Source organism: Ahaetulla prasina, chromosome 3 (assembly GCF_028640845.1).
Source record: "Ahaetulla prasina isolate Xishuangbanna chromosome 3, ASM2864084v1, whole genome shotgun sequence".
Lineage (NCBI taxonomy): Eukaryota > Metazoa > Chordata > Lepidosauria > Squamata > Colubridae > Ahaetulla > Ahaetulla prasina.
In genome coordinates, this window is record NC_080541.1 from 179,996,502 (window position 1) to 180,021,663 (window position 25,162).

At 37.6% G+C, this 25,162-nt stretch overlaps 1 protein-coding gene across 3 annotated transcripts in view; it reads right to left on the bottom strand.

Annotated features, from left to right (window-relative positions):
• Positions 1-25,162, bottom strand: part of LOC131195627 (copine-5) — a 173,915-nt gene that overhangs the window by 22,885 nt on the left and 125,868 nt on the right. For all 3 annotated transcript variants that reach the window (XR_009154499.1, XM_058177701.1, XM_058177703.1), the window contains 4 exons: positions 23,867-23,908; positions 23,294-23,369; positions 13,348-13,401; positions 12,679-12,740 (listed from right to left, as the gene is read on the bottom strand). Coding sequence is in view for 2 of the 3 variants with exons in the window: in XM_058177701.1 (XP_058033684.1) it covers positions 12,679-12,740; positions 13,348-13,401; positions 23,294-23,369; positions 23,867-23,908 (234 nt within the window). In the remaining variant the exon portion in view is untranslated. The remainder of the gene's footprint in view (positions 1-12,678; positions 12,741-13,347; positions 13,402-23,293; positions 23,370-23,866; positions 23,909-25,162) is intronic.

Below are 25,162 nucleotides of genomic sequence, written 5' to 3' on the forward strand. Positions count from 1 at the left end.
TGGGATTGCATCCAGAACCTTATCATGATTGGTACTATTTTTACAATGACATGCTGGCCAGAAATGGTCTGCATTCTGGTGGTTCAAACCTGGCTCCGTGAGATAGAGTGAGTGCCTGTCACTCAATCCCTAGCTCCTGTCCACTCAGCAGTTCAAAAACACGCAATACTACAAGTAGACACCACTTTGATGGAGAAAAGAAATCTAGCTGTGGTTTGTGTGTGGAGAGTGAAAGCTGGTGCTGGGCCTGGTGTGATGCGAGACATCACAACATGAGTTGAGTCAAGTCGAGACCAGCGAAAAAGTCCAGAAGAGCCAGCAAGCTGAACACTGCTAGTTAACTAGTATAAAGTAAATTGGTATGACCCTGCAGTACAACAAGGATTGGTACACAAGCACTGAACAGAAAGAGCTAGCAATTTAGGCTGTCAGGATTGCATTGTGTCTAGCATCTGTAGATTTCCCTGACACTGTATGTCATATATTAAATAATACTTTCTTTTGTCACAGTCATTCTACTTCTATTTGCAGGACTATATATTTTGTGATTTTTTTTCCTGTTATTTAATTATTTTATTTATTTATTTATTTATTTATTTATTTATTTATTTATTTATTTATTTATTTATTTAATTAATTAATTAAACTTTTATACCGCCCTTCTCCCGAAGGACTCAGGGCGGTGTACAGCCTGCATTAAAACAATTTATATACAAACTAAAATAACAATTAAAAAACTTATTCCAAAAAGGCCGAAATTAAAACCGTCCAATTGACCATATAAAATACCCAATAAAATAGAATTAAAATTTAAGATTTAAGAATTTAAAAAATTTAGCATTTAAAAATCAGGCCAGTCCTGCTTGGATAAATAAATAAGTTTTCAGTTCCCGGCGAAATGTCCGGAGGTCAAGCAATTGGCGTAAACTGGGGGGAAGTTCGTTCCAGAAAGTAGGTGCTCCCACAGAGAAGGCCCTTCCCCTGGGGGCCGCCAGCTGACACTGCTTGGCGGATGGCACCCTGAGAAGTCCCTCTCTGTGAGAGCGTACGGGTCGGTGGGAGGCATGTGGTAACAGCAGGCGGTCCCGTAAGTACCCGGGCCCTAAGCCATGGGCCCGGGTATTAACTATTAACTATTAACTATTCAGGATAATGCTTGAGCAGTGGTGAAATCTGAACCGGTTTACTACTGATTTGCTGGCTATGCATGCGTGCTGCACGCATGTAGTGTGCGTCACTCACCAAATGCAAGGTGCGCGCACACTGCATGCCAAAAGGAGGTGTGAGGTAATTAAAACAGCTCATGAGGGGTGATCAGCTGTGGCACCCGCAATCTTATTTTTTTAACTTTTAAAACCATTCTTTTTACAACCTATTCAGCTAAATAGTTTGTAAAAAAATGCTTTTAAAAGTAAAAAAAGGCTCTGACGATCGCGCGGCTCAGCTGGGATCGTCAGAGCCTTTTTTTAACCTTTTAAAAGCATTTTTTAAAACAACCTATTCGGCAATACAAAGAGACAAACAAGACATATGGAGAAACATCAATGAAGTGTACAGAGATTATGCACACAGGCACAAGCTGCCGAAAGAAGTACATGTTAGATCAGGGATAGTCAACCTTTTTATACCTACCGCCCACTTTTGTATCTCTGTTAGTAGTAAAATTTTCTAACCGCCCACTGGTTCCACAGAAATGCGCCGTGTATCGTCATCTGCGCATGCCTTTCGCGCATCGTGGATTGGGTTTGGGGGGGCGCCGGATACCAGCTCTGTTTGTCTGTTACAGCTGGGTGGTTTGGGGAGAGATGTGCGAGCTATTCTGGGATGAAACTCTTTTGTTTGTGGTCGCACTATAGCGCCATTTAGTTTTACTTACGTAATGTGAACTAAATTTATGCTTGGGTGATACAAATAGTATATTTTCAGAAATTTAAATTGTCACGGGGAATTTTATGAAAAACCAATGAAAATGTTTTTAAATAATGCTATGAAATTTTTTTAAAAAGTCAATTAAATTTAAAAAAAGGAAAGTGCTTCAGTATCGGACAAAACCCCTACTTCCCACCATGATAACTGGAACGCCCACTAGTGCGCGGTAGGGACCAGGCTGACTACCACTGTGTTAGATTCACACACAAAAAAAAGATAAAAGACAAAATATATAAAAAAATGAAGGAAGAATCGATATTATATCAAGGAAAGGAAATAATAACTCTTAAACAAATCCCGAGATGAATGAGGGACCAAAGAAGAAATTATAATTTCCTGACATCAGTGATGGGTTGCTTCCAGTTCGGACCAGTTTTATAGAACCGATAGTAAAACCGGCGGGAGGCTCCATCAAAACTCTTCTGCGCATGCGTGGGCACAATGCCAACTGATAGTAAAGGTAAGTAGAACCCACCCCTGCCTGACATCACAACTAAACAAATATAATATATATGTTCCGATGGCTAATACTAGAAGGTATCCTGATCACCTGGCAGGAGAAAAAATTCAAGATAGATACACTAGATATGGCTCAATAATTTCTTGAACATCATTTTGCATTAGAAGAAGAACAAGACAGTAGAGATGAAGTCGAGAGCAAGAGCCAGGAAGAATACCAAATGGAGGAAAACGACGGGGAACAAGAAGAAAAGAGGAAACAGGAAAAGGAATGAATAGAGAGAGAAGGAGCAAAAGGAAAAATACAAAGAGAAACAAGAAATACAAGAAGATTAAGAACAATGAACAAATAAGAAAGAATATGGAGGAAGAAATAAAAATGATATCAAGAAATATAAATGATTTAAATTCACCAGCTACGAGAACTCAGACATTCACAAAACTACAAAAATTAGATATGGACATTATAAATTTACAGGAAGTACACATCAAGAAACAGCACAGAAAGTTATTAGAATATCCAAGAATAGGCAAACTTTACACATCATTAACACACACACACAAAAGAGAAATCACAGTATATATCAAAAAACAACTAAAATCAAAACAAATATACACAGATGAGGAGGGAAGAATTGTAATGATCGAAATAGAAACAGAACAAAAAACAATATTATTGATCTCAATATACGCACCAAATGATAACCAAAAAGAATTTTATAGAAAGATACACAACAAAATAAGAGAATTAGAATATGAAAACATATATTTAACTAAAGACTTTTACGGGATTTTGGATGTTAAAAAAGATTATCAAAGCAATGTAAGTAATTGCAATATAAAAGTAAGACAAAGAATAGACTTTACCAGATACATTTCACGAAATGACACATGAACTATGTTTATATGATATACAGAGGGAAATAAACAAGGGAAAAAAAACAATATACATTCTATCCAAATCCACACCAATTGTGGTCTAGGATAAATATGGTATAGATGACGCCAGAAAGGAAACAGAAGAAGTGGAAATAATGACAAACATACGGGTGGACCATAAGCCATTAAAGGTGATAGGGAAAGGCCAGAAGAAAAGAAAGAAAAGAAAGACATTTCAAGAATCATTAGATGAAACTCTGTTAGAAATTTTTAATAAAGCACTTATGAAGGCCAGAATACCTAACTCTTGGACAGAAGCCATTATAACTCTTATCCCAAAAGATACAGATCAGCAACAAATCAAAAACTATAGACCCATCTCACTATTAAATGCAGATTATAAACTATTTACACTGATAATTTCAGAAAGATTAAAAAAAGTAATAAATGAATATATCCATCCTGATCAGGACGGCTTTTTGCCAAAAAGACACATAAAAAACAACATGAAAATCATAATAGATGTATTAGAATATTATGAGGCAAACCCAGACAAACAAGTGGCGTTAATATTTTTGGACGCCCAAAAACCCTTTGATAACTTAAATTGGAGATTTATTATTTTGCAATTAGAAAATATGAAATTTGGCAATACATTTGTAAACATGGTAGAAAGAATATACTCAATTTAACGGCAAAACTAATAATAAATGGAGACACTACTGAACAATTCACAATAGCAAAAGGAGTGAGACAAGGATGTCCCCTATCCCCCTTATTATTTATTCTAACATTAGAAGTATTGTTAATTAAAATTAGAAGTGAAAATGAAATAAAAAAATTGAAAATAAAAAAACAAGAGCATAAAGTCCAAGCTTTTGCTGACAACTTGGTTTTCATTTTAGAACAACCAATACAGACAAAGTAATAACACATATAGAAGAATATGGAAAAGTAGCAGGACTTAAAATTAATAAACTCAAAACAAAGGCATTAATGAAAAACCTCACCAAGAATCAGGAGAAAGAATTAGAAGATAAAATGGGCATCCAAATGACTAAAAAAATAAAATATTTAGGAATATGGTTAACAAATAAAGGTTCATCAATTAAAGAAGATAACTACAATTAATTAATATTACAGAAAAAGAAAATTTGGAGAAAACTACAATTTATCCCTCTTAGGAAAAATAGCATCGATCAAAATGAACATTTTACCACAAATACAATTCTTGTTTCAAGTAGTACCCATAAAATAATGGAAAAAAATTCTTTAAAGATCTAAATAAATTAATAGTGAACTTTATTTGGCAGGGGAAAATATCAAGAATTAAAATACAATCATTACAAGATAGTAGGAAAAGAGGAGGTTTTGGACTTCCAGATTGGGAAACTTACTGCAAAGCATCAACACTTACTTGGATCAAAGTCTGGATGGAATTAAGAAATAAACGAATCCTAACATTAGAAGGGCATGATTTACAGAGAGGGTGGCATGCTTTTTTATGAGAAGGAAAAAATAGACAACACAGCTACTTTCAAAGACACTTAATTAGAGATGCATTATTACAAACATGGCAAGGGATAAAAAAGAATCATTACAATAAAATTCCAAAATGGTTATCTACAATGGAGGCGCTAATTTATCCAAATGTACTGGACATTGACAAAATTAAAAGATACAAGGATTTAGTCAAGGTGAATTGAAAACAAGGCAAAAGTTAAAAGAACAAGGTACAAACATTGATTGGTGCCCTTACATGCAAATACAATCTAGATATGACAGATTCAATACAATACGGATTCCTAAGAGAAATACATGAATTACCGTATATACTCGAGTATAAGCCGAGTTTTTCAGCACGTTTTTTGTGCTGAAAAACGTCCCCTCGGCTTATACTCGGGTCTATACGGCTTATACTCGAGGTTTTTTTTTTTTTAAGCCCCTCGGCTTATACTCAAGTATATACGGCTTATACTCGAGTTTTTTTTTTTTCTTTTTTTCACATTTTACCGGACGGCGCGGGGAAGCCCTGCCGGTGCAGTGAGAGGGCGGGGCGGGGGAGCCGCCAGCCTTCTCAGCTGAGGGAGGGAGGGTTTCCCCAACCGGTAGGTGCCTCATTTCCCACCCTCGGCTTATACTCGAGTCCCCAGTTTACCCCAGTTTTTGGGGTAAAATTGGGGACCTCGGCTTATACTCGGATCGGCTTATATTCGAGTATATACGGTAGCTAAAATTCTTCAAGGAACAGAAGATAAATTGATTAAAAAATAATTATTTATTAAGATATAAAATGGAAGAGGAGGTAGTAAAAAATATATGATAATTTGGGTAAAAAAATTAGGATATAACATTGAATTGGATAAATGGGACAAATTATGGAATAAAAATTATAAACTGACAATGTCTGTATCCTATAAAGAAAATATGTACAAAATGTTCTATAGGTGGCATTTGCCACCCGCAAGACTGGCTAAGACATTTCCCAATACCCCATCAACATGCTGGAAATGCAAACAACGTACTACCACATGTGGTAGCCCAAAGCAAAACAGTATTGGAGTAAAATTAGATTACAATTAGAAGAGATAACCAAACAACATATAAAGATGAAGCCAGAAATATTTTATTAGGAATACTCCCACGGTCTCATCACAGTAATAAGAATAATATACACACAGGATTGAAAAAACAATAATATACCAACCGAAGATAATTTGATTAGAAAAGTTTTGGAATGTGCAGAAATAGACAAATTTACAAAGGAGATACAAGAAAAAGAGGAAACAGAATATTATATAGTGTGGGAGAAATGGTATGAATGGTTAGAGGAGAGAGAAAAAAGGCAAGGAAAGATCAAATAAGGAATATATAGGAGTAGAAAAGTAGTAACAAATAAGAGGAAACAGAAAAAATGCAGATTGTAGAAATGAAATTGTGTACATGTACCGTATATACTCGAATATAAGCCGATCCGAGTATAAGCCGAGGTCCCCAATTTTACCCCAAAAACTGGGGTAAACTGGGGACTCGAGTATAAGCCGAGGGTGGGAAATGAGGCACCTACCGGTTGGGGAAACCCTCCCTCCCTCAGCTGAGAAGGCTGGCGGCTCCCCGCCCGCCCGCCTCTCACTGCACCGCAGGGCTTCCGTCCGTAAAATGTGAAAAAGAAAAAAAACTCGAGTATAAGCCGAGGTCCCCAATTTTACCCCAAAACTGGGGTAAACTGGGACTCGAGTATGCCGAGGTGGAATGAGGCACCTACGGTTGGGGAAACCCTCCTCCCTCAGCTGAGAAGGCTGGCGGCCCCGCCCGCCTCTCACTGCACCGCAGGGCTTCCGTCCGTAAAATGTGAAAAAGAAAAAACTCGAGTATAAGCCGATATACTCGAGTATAAGCCGAGGCTTAAAAAAAAAACTCGAGTATAAGCCGTATAGACCCGAGTATAAGCCGAGGGGACGTTTTTCAGCACAAAAAATGTGCTGAAAAACTCGGCTTATACTCGAGTATATACGGTATATAAATTAATATTAGAATTATATGTATAAAAGATACATTGAAATAAGGGGGGGAAATGGATAAGTAAGAAATGTTTTACTGATGCAAAATTGTTGGAAAGAAAAAATTAAAGATTCTTTTTTGTTTTTTAAAAAATGTTTAATAAAAATTATTTTTTAAAAAAGAAATCATCAGACAAGCTTGGCAGAGGAGCTCTGCGGGAAGCTGACTTGACTTTTACAGAGAAAGAAAACAGATGGTCAAGGAAAGGAAGGAATAATTAGTAAGATATTAAACTAAGTAGCTTTCTCCTGAGTTGAGAGGACCTTAAGGAAAAATTGGTCAATGAGAGGACTGAATGAAAAGAAAGACATAGTCCTCAACGGAACTACATCCACATGGAGGGAAGTATGCAGTGGAGTACCCCAAGGCTCTGTTTTAGGCCCAGTACTCTTCAACATCTTCATCAATGACTTGGACGAGGGGATAGATGGGGAACTCATCAAATTTGCAGATGACACCAAGCTGGCAGGAATAGCCAACACTCCAGAAGATAGGCTCAAGTTACAGAAAGATCTTGACAGACTTGAACATTGGGCGCTATCTAACAAAATGAAATTCAACAGTGAAAAAAGTAAGGTTCTACATTTAGGCCAAAAAAACAAAATGCACCAGTACCGTATATGTGGTACCTTGCTCAATAGTAGTACCTGTGAGAGGGATCTTGGAGTCCTAGTGGATAACCATCTAGATATGAGCCAGCAGTGTGCAGCAGCTGTTAAAAAAGCCAACACAATTCTGGGCTGCATAAACAGAGGGATAGAATCAAGATCACGTGAAGTGCTAGTACCACTTTATAATGCCTTGGTAAGGCCACACTTGGAATATTGCATCCAGTTTTGGTCGCCACGATGTAAAAAAGATGTTGAGACTCTAGAAAGAGTGCAGAGAAGAGCAACAAAGATGATTAGGGGACTGGAGGATAAAACATATGAAGAACGGTTGCAGGAACTGGGTATGTCTAGTTTAACAAAAAGAAGGACCAGGGGAGACATGATAGCAGTGTTCCAATATCTCAGGGGCTGCCACAGAGAAGTGGGAGTCGGGCTGTTCTCCAGAGCACCTGAGGGTAGAACAAGAAGCAATGGGTGGAAACTGATCAAGGAAAGAAGCAACTTAGAACTAAGGAGAAATTTCCTGACAGTTAGAACAATTAATAAGTGGAACAACTTGCCTTCAGAAGTTGTGAATGCTCCAACACTGGAAATTTTTAAGAAAATGTTGGATAACCATCTGACTGAGATGGTGTAGGGTTTCCTGCCTGGGCAGGGGGTTGGACTAGAAGGCCTCCAAGGTCCCTTCCAACTCTGATGTTATGTTATGTTATGTTACTAACGTGAAAAAAGTAACAGGATAATGAGTTTCAAGAAAAAGAAGAATATAACAATCTTATCAATATATTTCAGAGAATGTATGCTAGTTACCAAAAATCATTCAAGGTCCTCTTTAATGTTGAATAAATCTAAGAAAACTCTACCTTTCAATGAATCGACATCTTTCGGGATTCCTTCTGAGAAATTAATGGGTTAACAGCCCATATTGGTTGTTAAGTGCTCTGAATGTGCTTGGATTGATTTCTAGACTCTAGTGCCTCTCAAAACCCACAAACTGAGCTGTGATGGATTCTTCGGTTATCGGATATTTGCATATGGAGAATGCCAGATTTTTATGGGCCAAGAATGACTGGTAGATCCATCAGCTAAAATACTCTTGGCTGCAAACAATGAGCCTGCTGCCCAACATTTAAACAAAAGCCAGTTCTCAGCAATATATAGAAAACAACAACAACAAAGCATTAGCAAAGGGTGGAAATATCCTTCAGACTTGGGGAACTGTAAGGGTGGCAGAAATTCAGAATACCTATACACACACCACTTGAAAACTAGAGGACTGCAGAATAGCCCGATCAAGACTTTGCTTTCAGGTGATCATGAAATCATGACTGTTGTTATTTAGGGAAGGGAACATTTTTAATATGAGTCCCCACAATGTAACATTATCCTTCACATTGCCAGTTGCATTACTAATCCAGATGCATTACGATAAAATAAAATATGGTCAGCATTTTAACTAAACTATCTATTTGTACAGGTAGCCCTCGACTTACAATAGTTCACAGAGTGACCTTTCAAAGTTACAACGGCATTGAAAAAATGCCTATGACCATTTTTCACATGACTGTTGCAGCATCCCCTATGGTCACACAATCAGAATTCAGATGCTTGGCAACTGGTTCATATTGTGACAGTTGTGGTGTCCTAGGGCCAAGTTTTTTACAACCTTTTGCAATCTTATGATAAGTAAAGTCAACGGGGAATCTGGATTCACTTAACAACCATCTTACTAACATAACAAATGCAATGATTCACTTAACCACTGGGGCAAGAAAAGCTGTACAATGGGGCTAAACTCCCTTAACGAATGTTTCACTTAGCAACATAAATTTTGGGCTCAGTTGTGGTTGTAACTCAAGGACTACCTGTACTTTTAGGTGTGACTAAATAAGTTAGTGGTCCTTCAGGCAGAGCACGTCTCCAAGTTTTGCAAAACCAGTTCTCAACACCAAAATGTGCCCCCTAGGGAAGACCATCTATTAAATGCATTTGTTAGGAAAAGTTGCGGTGTTATAAATGGATGGGAAAACTGATGCCTGGGAAACTTGTACAAAAGAGACATTTGATTAACTATATTATATGATAAATTACATGGACTGAATATAAAGAGATTTTTCTTGCGAGAACTGGCTGTGATGACTCAGTATTTGGCAGGCAAAAGGGATTTTTCTGGAGGCAAAAGTGTATCAACAAAACAAAATCTCTCCAAGGTGTTTCAGCTTCTTTCTTCAAAATGACTTTGGACTTTTAAGAGGCTTTTCTTCATTTTTCCCCCCTGTTGCAGCTTGCAAGAGAAATAGGAAGTCATAAAGCTATATTATGTAAGATGAAAACAGAAAATGGTAATAACTAAGCTTCTCCTAATTTACCTTATTCCTTTTTTAAAGAAAAAATCCGTCTTCAATCTTTTATCTAAGGTAAATTGTTATTCTTAGGTCTAATAAATTAGGCACTGCACCAAAAGCTCTGTATTACCCTCTCTTACATTGTCCCAAATAAGGAGATTCTCTTGCTTTCATTTGCATATTTTGACATTAATTTTATATCTGGAAGCCCAGTAACACCAGGCCAAGAACCCCATTTAGAAGGCATTCTCTATGCATGGGAAAAATTAGATCCATCCCTGTGTATTTTCAGCAGCTTTTTTTTATGTTCTTGTGTAACAGTTCCACTTTCTAAAACAGATAATTTGCTCAACATAGTTGGGCATGGATTTCAGATCTTCTGCACCCAATAATTTTCTTTCCAGTGTTCATTTGAATAATTTATCAGTAATTCAACGTCTGATGGTGCAAATAAGCACAATTTCAAATCAGGAGGCAGAGCCATTTGTTACACTGACATAATCAGGGGAATCTTATCTGTTTCTCTTTCCATTTTATTATCATAAAACCCCATGCTCTTAAGGTTTTTGAAAAGAGGGTAGACAAAATGTGATAACAAATATGACATTATAGAGTTATATCTGAGCTTGTCCAGGTTTTTAATTGTATGAGTGACAGTCATATGTGAAGTTTTAAATCCTAAATAGCTCAATGGCTGTGCTTCTGTGGCATTTCAGAGTTGTTTATTTGGCAAGAAAATAGCAAATAACTAGCTTATGTCAGTGAGCTGCAGCATCTTTCTTGATCAGTTCTAGTCACTCTGATACAAGCTAAACTTGAAAAAAAAATGGAAAATATTTTCCAGAAAGTGTAACATTCCATCAGGAGGTTTACAAGTACTCCTTGACTTACAATTTTAATGGAGCCTAACCCAATTTTAAAGCTTTTTTGGTGGCAGTCTTTAAGTGAATTACCATGTTTGTTAAGTAAATCTGTGGTCATTAAGTGAACACCATGGTTGTTAAGTAAACCCATTGTTCACTAGGGAGAGCTTTTGCTAAAAACCAAAAAAAAAAAAAAACCCTGGTTTTTTTGGCAGAAACATTGTAAATTATGGTCACAGGACTGTGGGATACTGCAAATGGCCATAAATGAGGAGCAACCAAAATGTGGTCATGTGACCACAAGGGGGCACAGCCACCAGAACTTTGGAATCAAGTTGTGAATACTTTTGTGAGGGAACGGACTCTGTTGTAACTTTAAACAGTCACTAAGGAACCCAAAGTAAGCCAAGGACTGCCTATATATTATTTGAGCATTCCAATTACCATCACTAGCTAAAATCAAACTCTTGTATTTATTTTTATTTATTTTATTTATTTTGTCACAACAATATATGTAGGTATCATACAAAAAGATTATATAGTATATAAACACATATATGAGTAAATATAAGGCGGTATAAGCATATATATATATATATATATATATATAGGAAGAAGAAAAGAAAAACAATAGGACAGTAACGGTAGGCACGTTTGTGCGCTTATGCACACCCCTTATGGTCCTCTTAGGAATGGGGTGAGGTCAATAGTAGAGAGTTTTTGGTTAAAGCTTTTAGGATTATGGGAAGAGACCACAGAGTCAGGTAAAGTATTCCAAGCACTGATGATTCTGTTACAGAAGTCATATTTTCTGCAATCTAGATTAAAGCGGTTGACATTAAGTTTAAATCTATTAGTTGCTCTAGTATTATTGCAATTAAAGCTGAAGTAGTCTTTAACAGGAAGGACATTACAATAGATGATTCTATAAGTTAAACTTAGGTCTTGTTGAAGGCGACGGTGTGTGTGCCTAGTCCTTAACATTTTGCCACCAGCCCAGTGCTTCATGGTGTTAGTTAAATCCTTATCAACCATCTCTAATCCTACAACATAGTTTTACAATGAAATGCAAGAATAACCTATTGCATTCCCATGTCACGTCACACCAGGATAATAAACCATTACTGGAACAAGCATCATGTTGGTGCAACAGCTGAATCCCTTCATTTCCTTCTTCTCTTTGGAGGAATAAAGGAAGCAAAGAGAAGTTTATATGGGAGCCATTGTTTGATCTTGGGACCACAACTGCGGTGATGCCAACAATGTGATCAGAGGGACCTGGGATAAAAAAAATCTTGGCCTGTTTTGTTTTCTTTTGTGTGTGTGTGGATTGGGTTGGAAATGGGAGCATTTCACAAAACTACAACTTTATCCTTGCTTTCCCATCTCTATTTCTGTTTTTGCAGTTGAAAATCTTTGGCCATTTTGATGCCAACTTTTGGCAGCATGATTTGGATCTATCTTCTGAGGATTTTGGATAATTTTAACAGGGCATGTTTTGCTTCCTGGAGACTTGGGGAACATTCCCACTGCTTCTTTAGATATTTTCATACCTAAAATCATAAACATTATCATTTTGACACTCTGTTTTGGCAGGATAAATTTTTGTACATTTTAGAGGCTATAAATGAGGTGCCAGACTTACTAAATCTGTAGCTGGCTGTAGTTTGCCACTGAGGAACGTTTGAACCTAGAATTAAAATTATGCATTCTCAAACAAATCGAAATTCATAAACTAATAGGGAACCTTGCTTTATAGCTTTAAAAGTAAGCCAGCGTGATCTGGACCTAATTCTGATGTTGGGATTAATCATACAAAGCTATACCTTCTTCAAGATCTTGAAAAGGGAAGAGCAAACTAAAAGCAGTCAATTGCATAATTTATTGTATTTATTTGTTTTGATTGATATACAATTCCCTCCTAATTAGGCTAGAGCACACATAGGTTGGTAGGAATATGTATACCTACCAACAGTCTTTCCCATGATGTCTGGGTTAAATGCCAATGTTTTAGCAGGAGAGATGACTTACCCTCCTTTGATGTAATCTAGAAACGTATGTTCCGATTCTGTGGCAAATGACAGCAATGTTACCTTGAAAAGGAAGAAACAGGATGTGTGTCACATACGGACCAAAAAAATAATTGTTACTGCGGCAGGAGCATCTGATGCTAATGATGATTTGTGGTCATGTCCAAGGCCATCCCATCTTCAGTCTACTTCCAGTCCAATAGGTTACCACAACTCTGTTTTTTAAGATTATCAGATTTGGGTTGCAAACATCCAGAAGAAACATTTTCATAAATGCAGGAATTAACATTAATTCAAAACACTTTCTACATTTAGTCTGTGCTGAAATATTTATCAGCTCTGTCTGCCTTTGATCCAAATCAGATTGCACTATTTTCTACTACGGTATTTTAATTGTGGAATCCTGGATACAGGACTGAAAGCCACCTGTTTTTATTGGCCATTCCTCCGGCTGGTATTTATATAATACAACTGCTGGGAAAAACAACACAGATAGTCATGCATTATTTGCTGCTTACTTTACATTTTCCTTTATAAGGAATGCAATTTTCTGCCTATTTCCTATTGTTGAAGCTTAAATAAAAAAGAAATCCCAACTTCAAAATTACTCAGTTGGCATGTTGGGGAAATACTTTAACACATCAAGTACATTTATAATAATGTTACTCACTGTTCCAGAATTAGAGTATTTCTTTTTCTTCATTTTCTTTTTGGGATTTACCACCTGAGAGAAGGAAGAAAAATGATGCTAATATAAACATCTCTGTGAGACATCTGGTCGAACCGAGCCGAGCCTGTAATGTACACTAGAAGCAGTGGATGCACTCCCGGTATTTACTTGTACTAATCCCATCTCTATACGTGACACTTTGTAGAGGGATATTGGAAAACAAAATAAAAGATGTGACGCTGCCCCAAGGAATTTACAAATTCTGTTTAAACAAAAAGGAAGTCTAAGGCTGAAGAGGCAAGTGGGGAAAGGAGGCTCAGAGAACAAGATATGGATATGCTGTAAACAACTTCATTTGCAAATCATCTGGCTTCTGCTAGGGTTTTATTTCAGCAGTGCAGAGAGCAGGGACTTAAGCTAAAGCCTCCCGCAAACAAACAGACACTTTTGAGAAGGGCTATTAAGAATTCAGCCTTTCTTGTTCTTATCTTTGCAACTATCCCACAAGACGCTCATTATTATTCATCATGTACCAATGAGAATGAAAACTGAACCACCAATTAAACTTCTACAGGCAAGGAGGTGGTGAAGCTGTGCCTCCTGAGCTCCCCGACAGATCAATACATCTGTTACAATCAACAGATCTTTCTAAAAAGGCAAATGGTCTACCTTAATCCAGGTTAACCTTAATCAGTATACACTTCTTTTCTATGACACAGGCAAAAATAAGATTTTCTTTTAATGTGACACCAAAACTAATTCATACTGTTCTTGCTCTGTGAAGCAGGTATCTTTAAAGGGTTGGAGTGGGTTGAATTAAAGTGGAGGTATTTTACTATCATACCAATGGAATTTAAACTTGTTTCTCATCTTAAATAAAGATTTATACATCTTTGTACAAATAAAATAAAATAATAAAGAATGGTAGCACGCGTGATTCCTAGGATGCCAAATATGAAACAGGAAATAAATCAGTTGTAATATCAGAATCAAGATCATGTGAAGTATTAATGCCTTGGTAAGGCCACAATTGGAATACTGCATCCAGTTTTGGTCATCACAATGTAAAAAAGATGTTGAGACTCTAGAAGAGAGTGCAGAGAAGAGCAGCAAAGATGATTAGGGGACTAGAGCAGGGGCGGGTTTCATCACCCACTGCTACTGGTTTGCTCGTGAGTGCGTGTAAGCTTGCTCATGGTGCTTCTGCTAATTCGCAGAAGCATCCGGGTGGGTGGGCAGAGCCTCCTGCCACTGCTACCGGTTTGCCTGATCAGGGGCAAACCAGTAGCAACCCACCACTGGACTGGAGGATAAAACATATAAAGAATGGTTGCTGGAACTGGGTATGTCTAGTCGGAAGAAAAGAAGGACTAGGGGTGACATGATAGCAGTGTTTCAATATCTCAGGGGCTGCCACAAAGAAGAGGGAGTCAAAATATTCTCCAAAGCACCGGAAGGCAGGACAAGAAGCAATGGATGGAAACTAATCAAGGAGAGAAGCAACATAGAACTAAGGAGAAATTTTCTGACAGGACAATTAATCAGTGGAGCAACTTGCCTCTAGATGTTGTAAATGGTCCAACACTGGAAGTTTTAAAGAAAAGATTGGATAACCATTTGTTTGAAGTGATGCAAGGTATCCTGCTAAGCAGGGGGTTGGATTAGAAGACCTCCAAGGTCCCTTCCAACTCTGTTATTCTATCATGAAACATGAAATAAATCAGTTGTAATATTGTAGGTATATGTGATATTCCACTGCATTACAATGAACTTGGTACCTACAAATATCCAGTTCTTTATCCTACTCACACTGACTATATTTTCTCAATGTTTTCATTCCATGACCGACACCAACCCGATTTTAGTCTTATCAACCATTCTTAATATCTGACAATTCACTCTGCAGCACGACTGCCATCACATGCTGAACTATCAGTGCATTCTAACACCCTTTCCTTCATCGTAGGGTGCCACAGATCAAGTTACAGGTATGCCACACTGCCTTACAAAAATATTAGTACAGAATTAAAGTTCTTCTTCTTCTGTGTTCATTTTTTTTGTCTTAATCAAAGGCATATTTACAGAGCAGGGGTCCTTCTAATTTTTAACCCACACCTATTAAATCATAGCAGCTAGTAATGCAGCTGCATAAGTCTTCTAGTGGTTGGGAATGAGGTTAAAGTGCCCTGCTTAACCTCTTCTCAAAGCCAGAATAAATTCTTCAAAGCAGTAAAAAGTAAAGAAAAAAAAAAGTGTAAAATTTATTCATATTAGGAAACTCAGATTTCCTTGCTAAAAGATTTGGGCTATTCTGCAGCAAAAGGTTAATTTTTAGCATGACATACAAACCGGACTGCTGCCATCTTGGGAATTACGGCACTGTTTTGGAGGCCATGCAGTCCTTCTACTTCCTTCAACAGATCATCAAGCTATTGGTATTACTAGATGCTTTGATGCAAGACCCAACATTCAAACAAACTGGGTGTTTCCTTCTGTTTCAAATCAGAAATGTCTCCTGGGATATAATCCATGCAAATGCAGTTATGAAATAGAAAATTATTTTAAAGAAAAGAAACTGAAAATGCAAAGTAAGTATACAGTATAATCTAGTACTGTAAATGACCGTAGGAAGTGTACAAATGTGACTTCCGTCAAATAGAGGATTACTAAAATATGACAGTTATAAATTTAAAAGAAACTATGTCTGAATGAAGCTCTTCTTCCAATGATCAAATTCTAAATTAACCATTCTGAGGTATTTTTCCACTTAGTATACAATATTTCAATAAATGAGAATAGACTTAAAATGTAAGATAAATTCAGTTCTGATGGATCTTTAGAAAGAAATTTGAAAATAAAGTTGTCACCATAATTTTTTATACCAATTTATGATGCAGCTGTATTTAAAAAGTGTATGTGTTAGACAATTCACTGTATATTCGGGCTGTGCAAATCATTTGAAAGAGGTGGTTTTGCAAGCCACTTTGGTGCCAGCAAAATATCCCTCTTCAAAGCATTAAAATGGATGCAAGTTTTAAAAGGGTTATGTGGCTACTTTGAAGGCTCACTGCAGCACAGATACATCCATCCATGTGCAGTCACCCTACTTCAGTGAAAATCCCAGTAGGTCACAGTCTGCATACAAATGCATACAGACAGACAACTGGGAAAAGACCTAAAGCTTTTATATGAAACTTTTAAGTAATGACGACTTTTCCAAAACTTCGGTGAAGAATGCTTTATTAATATATGTGAATTTTTTCGAAGTGCTCATTTCCAAAGTTTTATACAGGCCTATTTGGACATCAGAAAAGGTATAGCAGACTGGTGGGAGAATCAAGGCTATTCAATGGAAGTACCCATCATAATGCATAGGCTCTCTTTAAGGTAAAAGGTAAAGGTTCCCCTCGCACGTATGTGCTAATCGTTGCTGACTCTAGGGGGTGGTGCTCATCTCCGTTCAAAGCCGAAGAGCCAGTGCTGTCTGAAGATGTCTCCGTGGTCATGTGGCCGGCAGGACTCAACGCCAAAGGCGTATGGAACGCTGTTACCTTCCCACCAAAGGTGGTCCCTATTTTTTCTACTTGCATTTTTTCGTGCTTTCGAAACTACTAGGTTGGCAGAAGCTGGGACAAGTAACAGGAGCTCACCCCGTTACATGGCAGCACTAGGGATTTGAACCGCTGAGCTGCCGACCTTTTGATCGACAAGCTCAACGCCCTAGCCCCTGAGCCACCACTTCCCCTAGGCTCTCTTTAGAATTCACTAATCCACATAAAACAGTGGCTATGTAATTTTAAATGAGGACAGGGAAAAAGAATTGAACTATTGTGAATGGGCAGGCTAAAATATGGCATTCACAGGTGTCCAGCCTCATGTCAGATAGTTAATCCACATCCACGTGAGGCATGATTCTTGGCCACATTCAAAATTAGATTGAGTCCCCCTCTCTTCTAAAGACAAAAGGTACAGTGTGTAGTTGAACAAGGAAAAAGGGACTAAAAAGATTGAGAGTTCATTACAAACTAAGCAATCTTTCTAAAAATAAAAATTTAAAATTGGATGTGTGTCATATGGGTTGGATTACAACAAGAAAGGGCTAAACAGGAGGGATAGGTGGGTCACTGCAAAATCAGTAAACCTCTAACCTTCTAGAAGCTCTTGCTAAATTTTTAACAACCAGTAATCTCTGCCAAGGGATGCGGTAGCTTAGTGGGTAAAACGCTGAGCTTGTCAATTGAAAGGTTGGGAGTTCAGCAGTTCGAATCCCTAGTGCCATGTAACAGGGTGAGCTCCGTTACTTGTCCCAACTTCTGCCAACCTAGCAGTTCGAAAGCAGGTAAAAAATGCAAGTAGACAAATAGGGACCAACTTCGGTGGGAAGGTAACAGCATTCTGTGTGCCTTTGGCATTTAGTCATGCCGGCCACATGACAACGGAGTCGTCTTCGGACAGCGCTGGCTCTTCAGCTTTGAAATCGAGATGAGCACTGCCCCCTAGAGTCAGGAATGTCTAGCATGTATTTACCTTTACCTTTAATCTCAGGCAGCATAGCCAGTGGTAAGGGCTATAAGGACTTACAGTTAAGCAATATTTGGAAAATCACAAGTTCTCCTATTATTGGCTTCATAATAATCTTACATATGGGTGCCTTCATTCCTTTGAAAGGGATTAAGACAAATATTATGGCCCATTGCCAAGAGAATGTCTTTCTTTTCATTATTATGAAAAACAGAAATTTAGATTCCTTCTCCTGTTTCATGGCATTCTGTTCTCTAGAAGAGCAGAGTTTGTGAATTATATAAACTATGCAAATTTCTCATCTCTATTTTCTTCTCCTCCCCCTCCCCCATTTCCCCCTTACTGAGGAGAGAAACTAGGTTCTTTGAGAGGAGCAGCTGGGATCTCCCTATGCCTAGTCAGGCCGGTCATATGAGAAATTGCCCTAGAACTGTCACATTAGATACTATTATAGCAAAACTACCAAGCATAAGACATTAATATGCAAAAAATGATTGGTAATAACAGGAACCCCAGGGTCTGAAGTAACTGGCCACATATGTGGGCAACTGGGCATGCACACTGTTGCAACTTTTTTTTTCCAGCTTCAGATGTGCTTTGTCATCTGTTGGTGAAGACAGATCTTCAATTTAAGAGGAAAGGCACCATCAATGCATATTACAACTAGAACTAATGACAGGTCCCAATATCTATTGGTTAAGCTCACATGCCATGCCAACATGTGATTTTTAAATCATGTTTTATTAAAAAACATTAATGAGTTGGATTTACATTGAATTGTTCATCATCGTTTCAACCAGGGATTTCCAACCTTGGCAAGGTTTAAGACTTGTCAAAGTCAGCTTTGCTGGCTGAGGAATTCTGGTCTTAAAGTCTTAAAGTTGCCAAGGTTGGAGACCCCTGGTTTAAAAGGTACTATGGCAGGATTCAATAGTGCAGTGATGGTGAACCTTTTTGGCACCGAAATCGGAACATGTGTGCACCGGAAACCAGAAGAGCAGCAGACAGAGTGGGCTCCACATCAGTGGTGGGTTGCCCCCGGTTCAGACCGGTTCGATACAACCAATAGTAAAACTGGCGGGAAGCTCTGCCCACAACCCAAACGTCATCAAAACTCTTCTGCGCATGTGTGCGTGTGTGCGTAGCAACTGCGTGCGTGTGGGCATGATGCGAACCTGTAGTAAAGGTAAATAGAACCTAACCTTGATCCACATGCCACCTTTGGCACACGTGCCATAGGTTTGCCATCACGGCAAAAGTGGTTTAGCTCACCATATGTAGGGAGCATGGAAGATGACCCTGGCAGAGATACTGAAAAACTGTTACCTAGGTAAAAGGGGCTGAAACATTTTTAAGTTTAGAATATCCAGGTAGCATTCAGAAGTGGCTATGCTGTAGCTCTTGATACTATACCTCTTGAATTCACTGAACTGTAAGAAGAACAGCACACTTAGAGTTGCAAGATTCTGTTACAGCAATCACTTTCAGTAAAAGCAGTTTTTGTCATCTTACAAAATTGATTTCATAGTCTGGCCTGTTTAAGTGGGGCTGGCATTATGTGAACTCAGTCAAATCTAGTTCCAGCCTATTGGCACTCATTCAGTGCTATTTAAAGCTCAATATTAACATTACATGTTAGTAGTCTCAAGGGGTATGTAGATATGCATGAGCATCTGTGCATATCATGACGCTATCACACAAATTATGCCAATTATATAACATCATCAGAGCTTTTACCAAATGCTGTACATAGATAAGGGAAATATATTCTTCAACTTGGAAACAGTGAAAAGCTTTTTCCATGGACTCCTGTGATAACCTATACGTTATCTCTGAGGAACCAGATTATTGGGAAAAGTATGCTGATTCTGTAAACTGCTTAGAGTGTGCTATAAAGCACGGTGAAGTAGTATATAAGTGTAAGTGCTATTGCTATCTCATAAGAAAAAGAACTTTTGTGCATGACATGGAATTGAAGGGGGAATTAAATATAGTTTTCACAATGGAACAAGTGGTTACTTCCCTACTTCTGTCCCACTGTCGTGTTTTGCATTTTATTCACCAATGATTTGGAGTCAGGAAACAAGCCCTAAGGATGCCAAGTTTGTAGAGGACACTAAATTATTCAAGATGGTGAAAACACAATTTGATAAATGTCAGAGCAACCTCTTCAAACTGGATTAGGAAAAGAAGAGTTCTTTGCCACATGCACAGGTAGCCTAAGCTCTAATGATTCAACAGGAAAGAGATATTTTGGTTGTGGTGGATAAGTTAAAAAAAAAACCCCACATCATCTCAGCATGCAGTCGCAGAAATGAAAAAGGCAAACACTGTGTTTGGGAAGATCAGGAAATAGGTTAAAAATAGAACAGCCAGTGTTATAATGCTTTTATATAACTCAGTGGGGAGAATGCAACTGAACTGTTGCATAAAGCTCAGGTAGTCCCATTCAAAACAATGGGATGTTCAGGCTGAAAGTTTTTAGGTTTGAAAAAGCATTGTAAATGAGACTTTACAATATCTGATAAAAAATGTATAAAAGTCATAAAAGAGAAAATAATCCACATTAATTTCCTGAGCTCCTGGACAAATTGGGACAGAAAAGAAGAAAATGCTATATGTATATTTGGAGGCACAGAGTTAACGTCTTTCAAATGCCTTTCCCTAAAGGAGGGCAGAAAGACTGGTAATCGTATAGCTGGAGTGGATAATAGTCAAGCTACTGATTCACTCTAATTATGATACTGCACATAATCCGGCTGAAATTACTTCTCTCCACGCTCATTCTGGCAATTTATGTTTTTATTGAGATCTGAAATTAGCATGGTACTGTGGTTGCCAATACCCTATTAATGGTTTTGTACTACAACTGGGCATATTAAATCAGGTGTACACCATGACCTGCTTAGCTGTACAGCAGATACACTTCTTGGTATTTTAGCAGCAGAAGGGCTTTAGGGTAAAGATACAAGTCATGCTCAAAAGTTATTATTCATTTTTAGTCTAACATATTGCCATCTAAAATGACAGGTATATACTTCAGAGAGTACTCTCCATGTGAACACCTGATTGTAAATATTTTATTTGCTTCTGCCTATAGGACTGTGAAAGCTGCTAATGTAGTATATGGAGCAATGGTCTGAAACAGGTCTAAATAGGAAGATTTAAATAGGAGAATTTGAAGGGTTTGTTTCTCCCAACTGAAAAATTGGAAAAAATGTTGCTTCTATAAACACAAGGAATGCGTGCATATATTTTTAGGAGCCTAGTGCAATTTATAGGGCAGAAATTTTTTTTTGTTTTAGGCCAACAATTCTGGAGGCACCAAAATTATATAATCTGGTTAATGTACCAGGTGAACATTTCATTCCTTGCTGAACGTTATCTGTTTTATGGGGACTAGAATTTGGCCAATAGCCTTTAGAAAATACTGAAGCATATAGCGATATGAAATATATATATACAGCATTACTCCATTGGATTAGCCTCAATATTTCAGGAATATAGATGGTTTTTGAAAGATTTATATTTAGAAATTTTTTCCCCCTAGCAGAGGAGAAAATTACATTGATACATGATGCATTGAAAAGGAAATGATGGTTGTGGTCTAAAACTAGCCTTAAAATAGACTGATTGTGAGAGGTAAGGCAGTATTTCTACCTGTGTTGGGATTAGAATCTTATTCAATAAGAGAAAAGAATTCCCGCTACTTTCCAGGAATCCAGAGGAATCAACGGTAACTTTAAAAACTGTTCTACAAAATTAATAAAAGCCAGCTGGTGTAGTAGTTAAGGCATCAGGCTAGAAACAGGGATTGTGTGAATTCTAGTCCCACCTTAGGCACAAAGCTGGCTGTGTGATCTTGGACCAGTTTCTTTCAGTCCTAGAAAGGAGGTAAATCACTGCAGAAAAACCTTGCCAGAAAAACGGCAGGAACTTGTCCAGCCAGTCTCAGAGAATTGGCACGATTGAACAGAATAGGAAAAAAAGAGGAAAGAATGTTAATAGATCATCCCTCCACAGTCTGATTCTCTACTTGCAATTGCCATCATTTCCAGCCTGCATAATTCCCAGTCAGAAATCACACTGACAGGATTAATGGGTGTTGAAATTCAAAAGTTTTGGAGGGTTTGAACTGAGAAAGGATGAAATGAAACCTCACTGGGACAGTATTTTCTGACTGGGGGAGCAATACTGCTATGAACTTCGAAGCAACTGCCTCCAGCTGAATATCATGAAAATGTTGGAAATTATTCTTATTCACTTTGTATTTTATCTGCTTGGGAGAAAGATGATCTTTGATCTTTCCTCCTCTTACAGTAATAAAATATTTTATCAGGCTTTGGGTACAGCTTCCTATAACTTGGATAGTTAAAGGGTACCGTTTGCTGCTCATTTATTTTTTTAAAGATATTTCAGGTCAATTTCACAGAAACCTTATTGAATTAATAATGGTCTTATGTAACTCCCACTAATTTTAATTAAACGTAAACTGGAATTTCGTAACACAACCTTCCCCAACCAGCTGCCCAACAAATGTGTTGTGCTAAAGTTCCTTTAAGAATATGGAGCATGGGACTAGTCCAATGTATGTTGAGAACATATTAAACTGAGGAACTGATGCTCCAGTGGAACACCTCCTGCCCCGAACTATGGAAAAGCTCTAGGGAGAATGCCAAAAGCCCAGCAAAAAGTAGTGTAATTCATCATGAAGATGGGCAAAGTTGATAAATGAAGTTTTGAATTCAAGGAAGGGGGATTTTTGCTTTGCCTTTCTAAAAAAATTAAGCCTATTGTAAGACTTACGCTACCATTTTCTACAATTTCACACCTTAAATGACAAGAAACCATCCAGCTCAATTTAGTTATTTTGATGGGAAAGTTATTTCCCATATTAGTTATTTTGTACTTATTTTGTAATAAGCACGAAAATATGGTTTAAGAAGAGCATGTAACTGTTGGAATGGAATGGAATGGAATAGAATAATTTTTATTGGCCAAGTGTGATTGGACACACAAGGAATTTGTCTCTGGTGCATAAGCTCATAGTGTACATACAGTATAAACAGCAAGTAATAAGTCATAGATAATAAATCATAGTTACAATCATTAATCATACGTTACAAACAACAATTGTTAAATAGTAAGAAACCAACAGGAGAAGATAGTAGGAAAAATGAGAAGATGAAAAAAGATGAGAAATGAGACAGTGCTGTCGGAATTAAGTGTTCAGCAGAGAGATGGCACCATGGTTTTAATGAAATCGCCACAGAATGCAGAGGAATGGACCAGATGGGTCATAAAGTTTGACTGCTTGCTCAAGGCAAAAATTTGTTAAACCTTTTCAACCATTTTTTTCATTCATCCATCAATATCAATTAACTTTGGATGCTGATATTAAAGGGCACCTCAAGAAGCTACTCACCTCATAGACATTAAACTGGCTTTGTCCTCGTGCCAGTTCTCTATAGCTGGTTGTAAACTCTCCAATGAAATCATGACTGTTAACAGAAAATAAGATTGTGAGAGGCAATATACAACAAAGAATCCCATTTCTTTATACCTTGATGGTCCAAGATGAGAAATAATAAAACATCGTAGCCGATCGGTGGTAATTCTGCCTATTCCTCACTTCCTTAATTTGTATATTTTCTGGTCCAGCTACCAGTATATGGAGTTCTAGTCTAGTCTACTTTTCATTCTTCTCCTGTCATTGACTTAGATAATGGACTATTTATTAAATAAAGTGATTCATAAGGCAAAGACAGCCTTTCCAAATCTAGAGGCTGTGAGATGTGTTTGGATTTATAAAGATAAAGGAAGATTGGAATAGCAAGTCTTTCCTCTTTTGTGGGGGACACAGGCCTTTTTGCCTCAAGCTCCATAAATTCAAGTATGCTACATGCTCATGCTGCATTTTTTTCATTTAATTTTTATCAATGTAGTTTTCTTTTTTTTAAAAAAAATGACTAAACGCAAGGAACTAAATGTTACTTACCTGCCATCTCGATCCCAGTCATACACCTCTACTTTTATGGTTCTGCAAAAGATGACATTAGTGGTCAAGTTGCAATTCCTATTACAGTTCTCTTCTGAGAAAACCATTGGCATGAAAAAAAAAGTCAAGCTGTGCATTAGAGATAACATTCTTTCTTTTAAGAAAGCTGAGCAAGTAAGCCTGGTGGGATTTAGGGGATATTAAGACTATTCCAGCTACCCCACATAGGAAAAAAATCTCATAGGCCTACAACTGCCCTTCAAGCCTTTTCTGGATAAGCATCTTGGAACCAAAGTATTAAATAAGCACATGTTTACATCAAAGTCTCTTGCCATGTAGGGAAAATGGAATTGCCAGGAGGTGAACAACTCCCTATCTTTAGTCTGACTCAACACAGAACATGATATGATTGGGCAAAGAAGTCACTAGCCATGTAATAAATAGGCTGTAAGAGTGCGAGATTTTTTTTTAAGTTGAGCCTTTTTTGCTGCCTCTGGGCCATTCTACTTGGCCAATTAAAGTATCTCCTTTATTACACAGTTCTATTGGGAAAATGGCTGCCACAATGTGCTTGAAGGCAATCATTAAAAGCTTAATTTAGACAAGGCAGAGGATTTCTCTTTCTTTTTTCTTTCTCTTTCCTTCTCTTTCTTTCTTTCTGTCTCTCTCTCCTTCCCTCCCTTCCTTCCTTCCTTCCTTTTTCTTTCTTTTTTCTCTCCTTGCCTTGCCTTGCCTTGCCTTGCCTTGCCTTGCCTTATCTTACCTTACCTTACCTTACCTTACCTTACCTTACCTTTCTTTCTTTCTTTCTTTCTTTCTTTCTTTCTTTCTTTCTTTCTTTCTTTCTTTCTTTCTTTCTTGGTGGTGTTTAGTTTTCTTAATGAGAGGGTTTATTGTAGGGTCTCCCCTACTTGAAATTAAACACAGTTTGGGAGTTCTCTTTGTTTTTACCGTAATTAATGTTCAGATAACAGCTGTGGCCAAAAGGTTTCAGCTGTGGAAATGCAACAAAGTAGGTATATTATCCCCATTTCAAAAGAGGAAATGAAAATAAAAAGGCACTGTTAGCAATATGCATCTAGGAAGAAATCAAAATAATTTTCTTTTAAACCCAGGTGCTACCCAGTCTGTGTCTTAGTGTCTTTGGACCACTTTCCTGCCAATACATAAAACTGGAAAGTTATTTTTCTGTGTTCCAAGATGAATAGGTGCAAATTAACCAGCACACGTGATATATCATTTTTGTGATGGCACCCCAAAATACTCTAAGGAAGCATTTTCTCTCTCTCTCTGAAG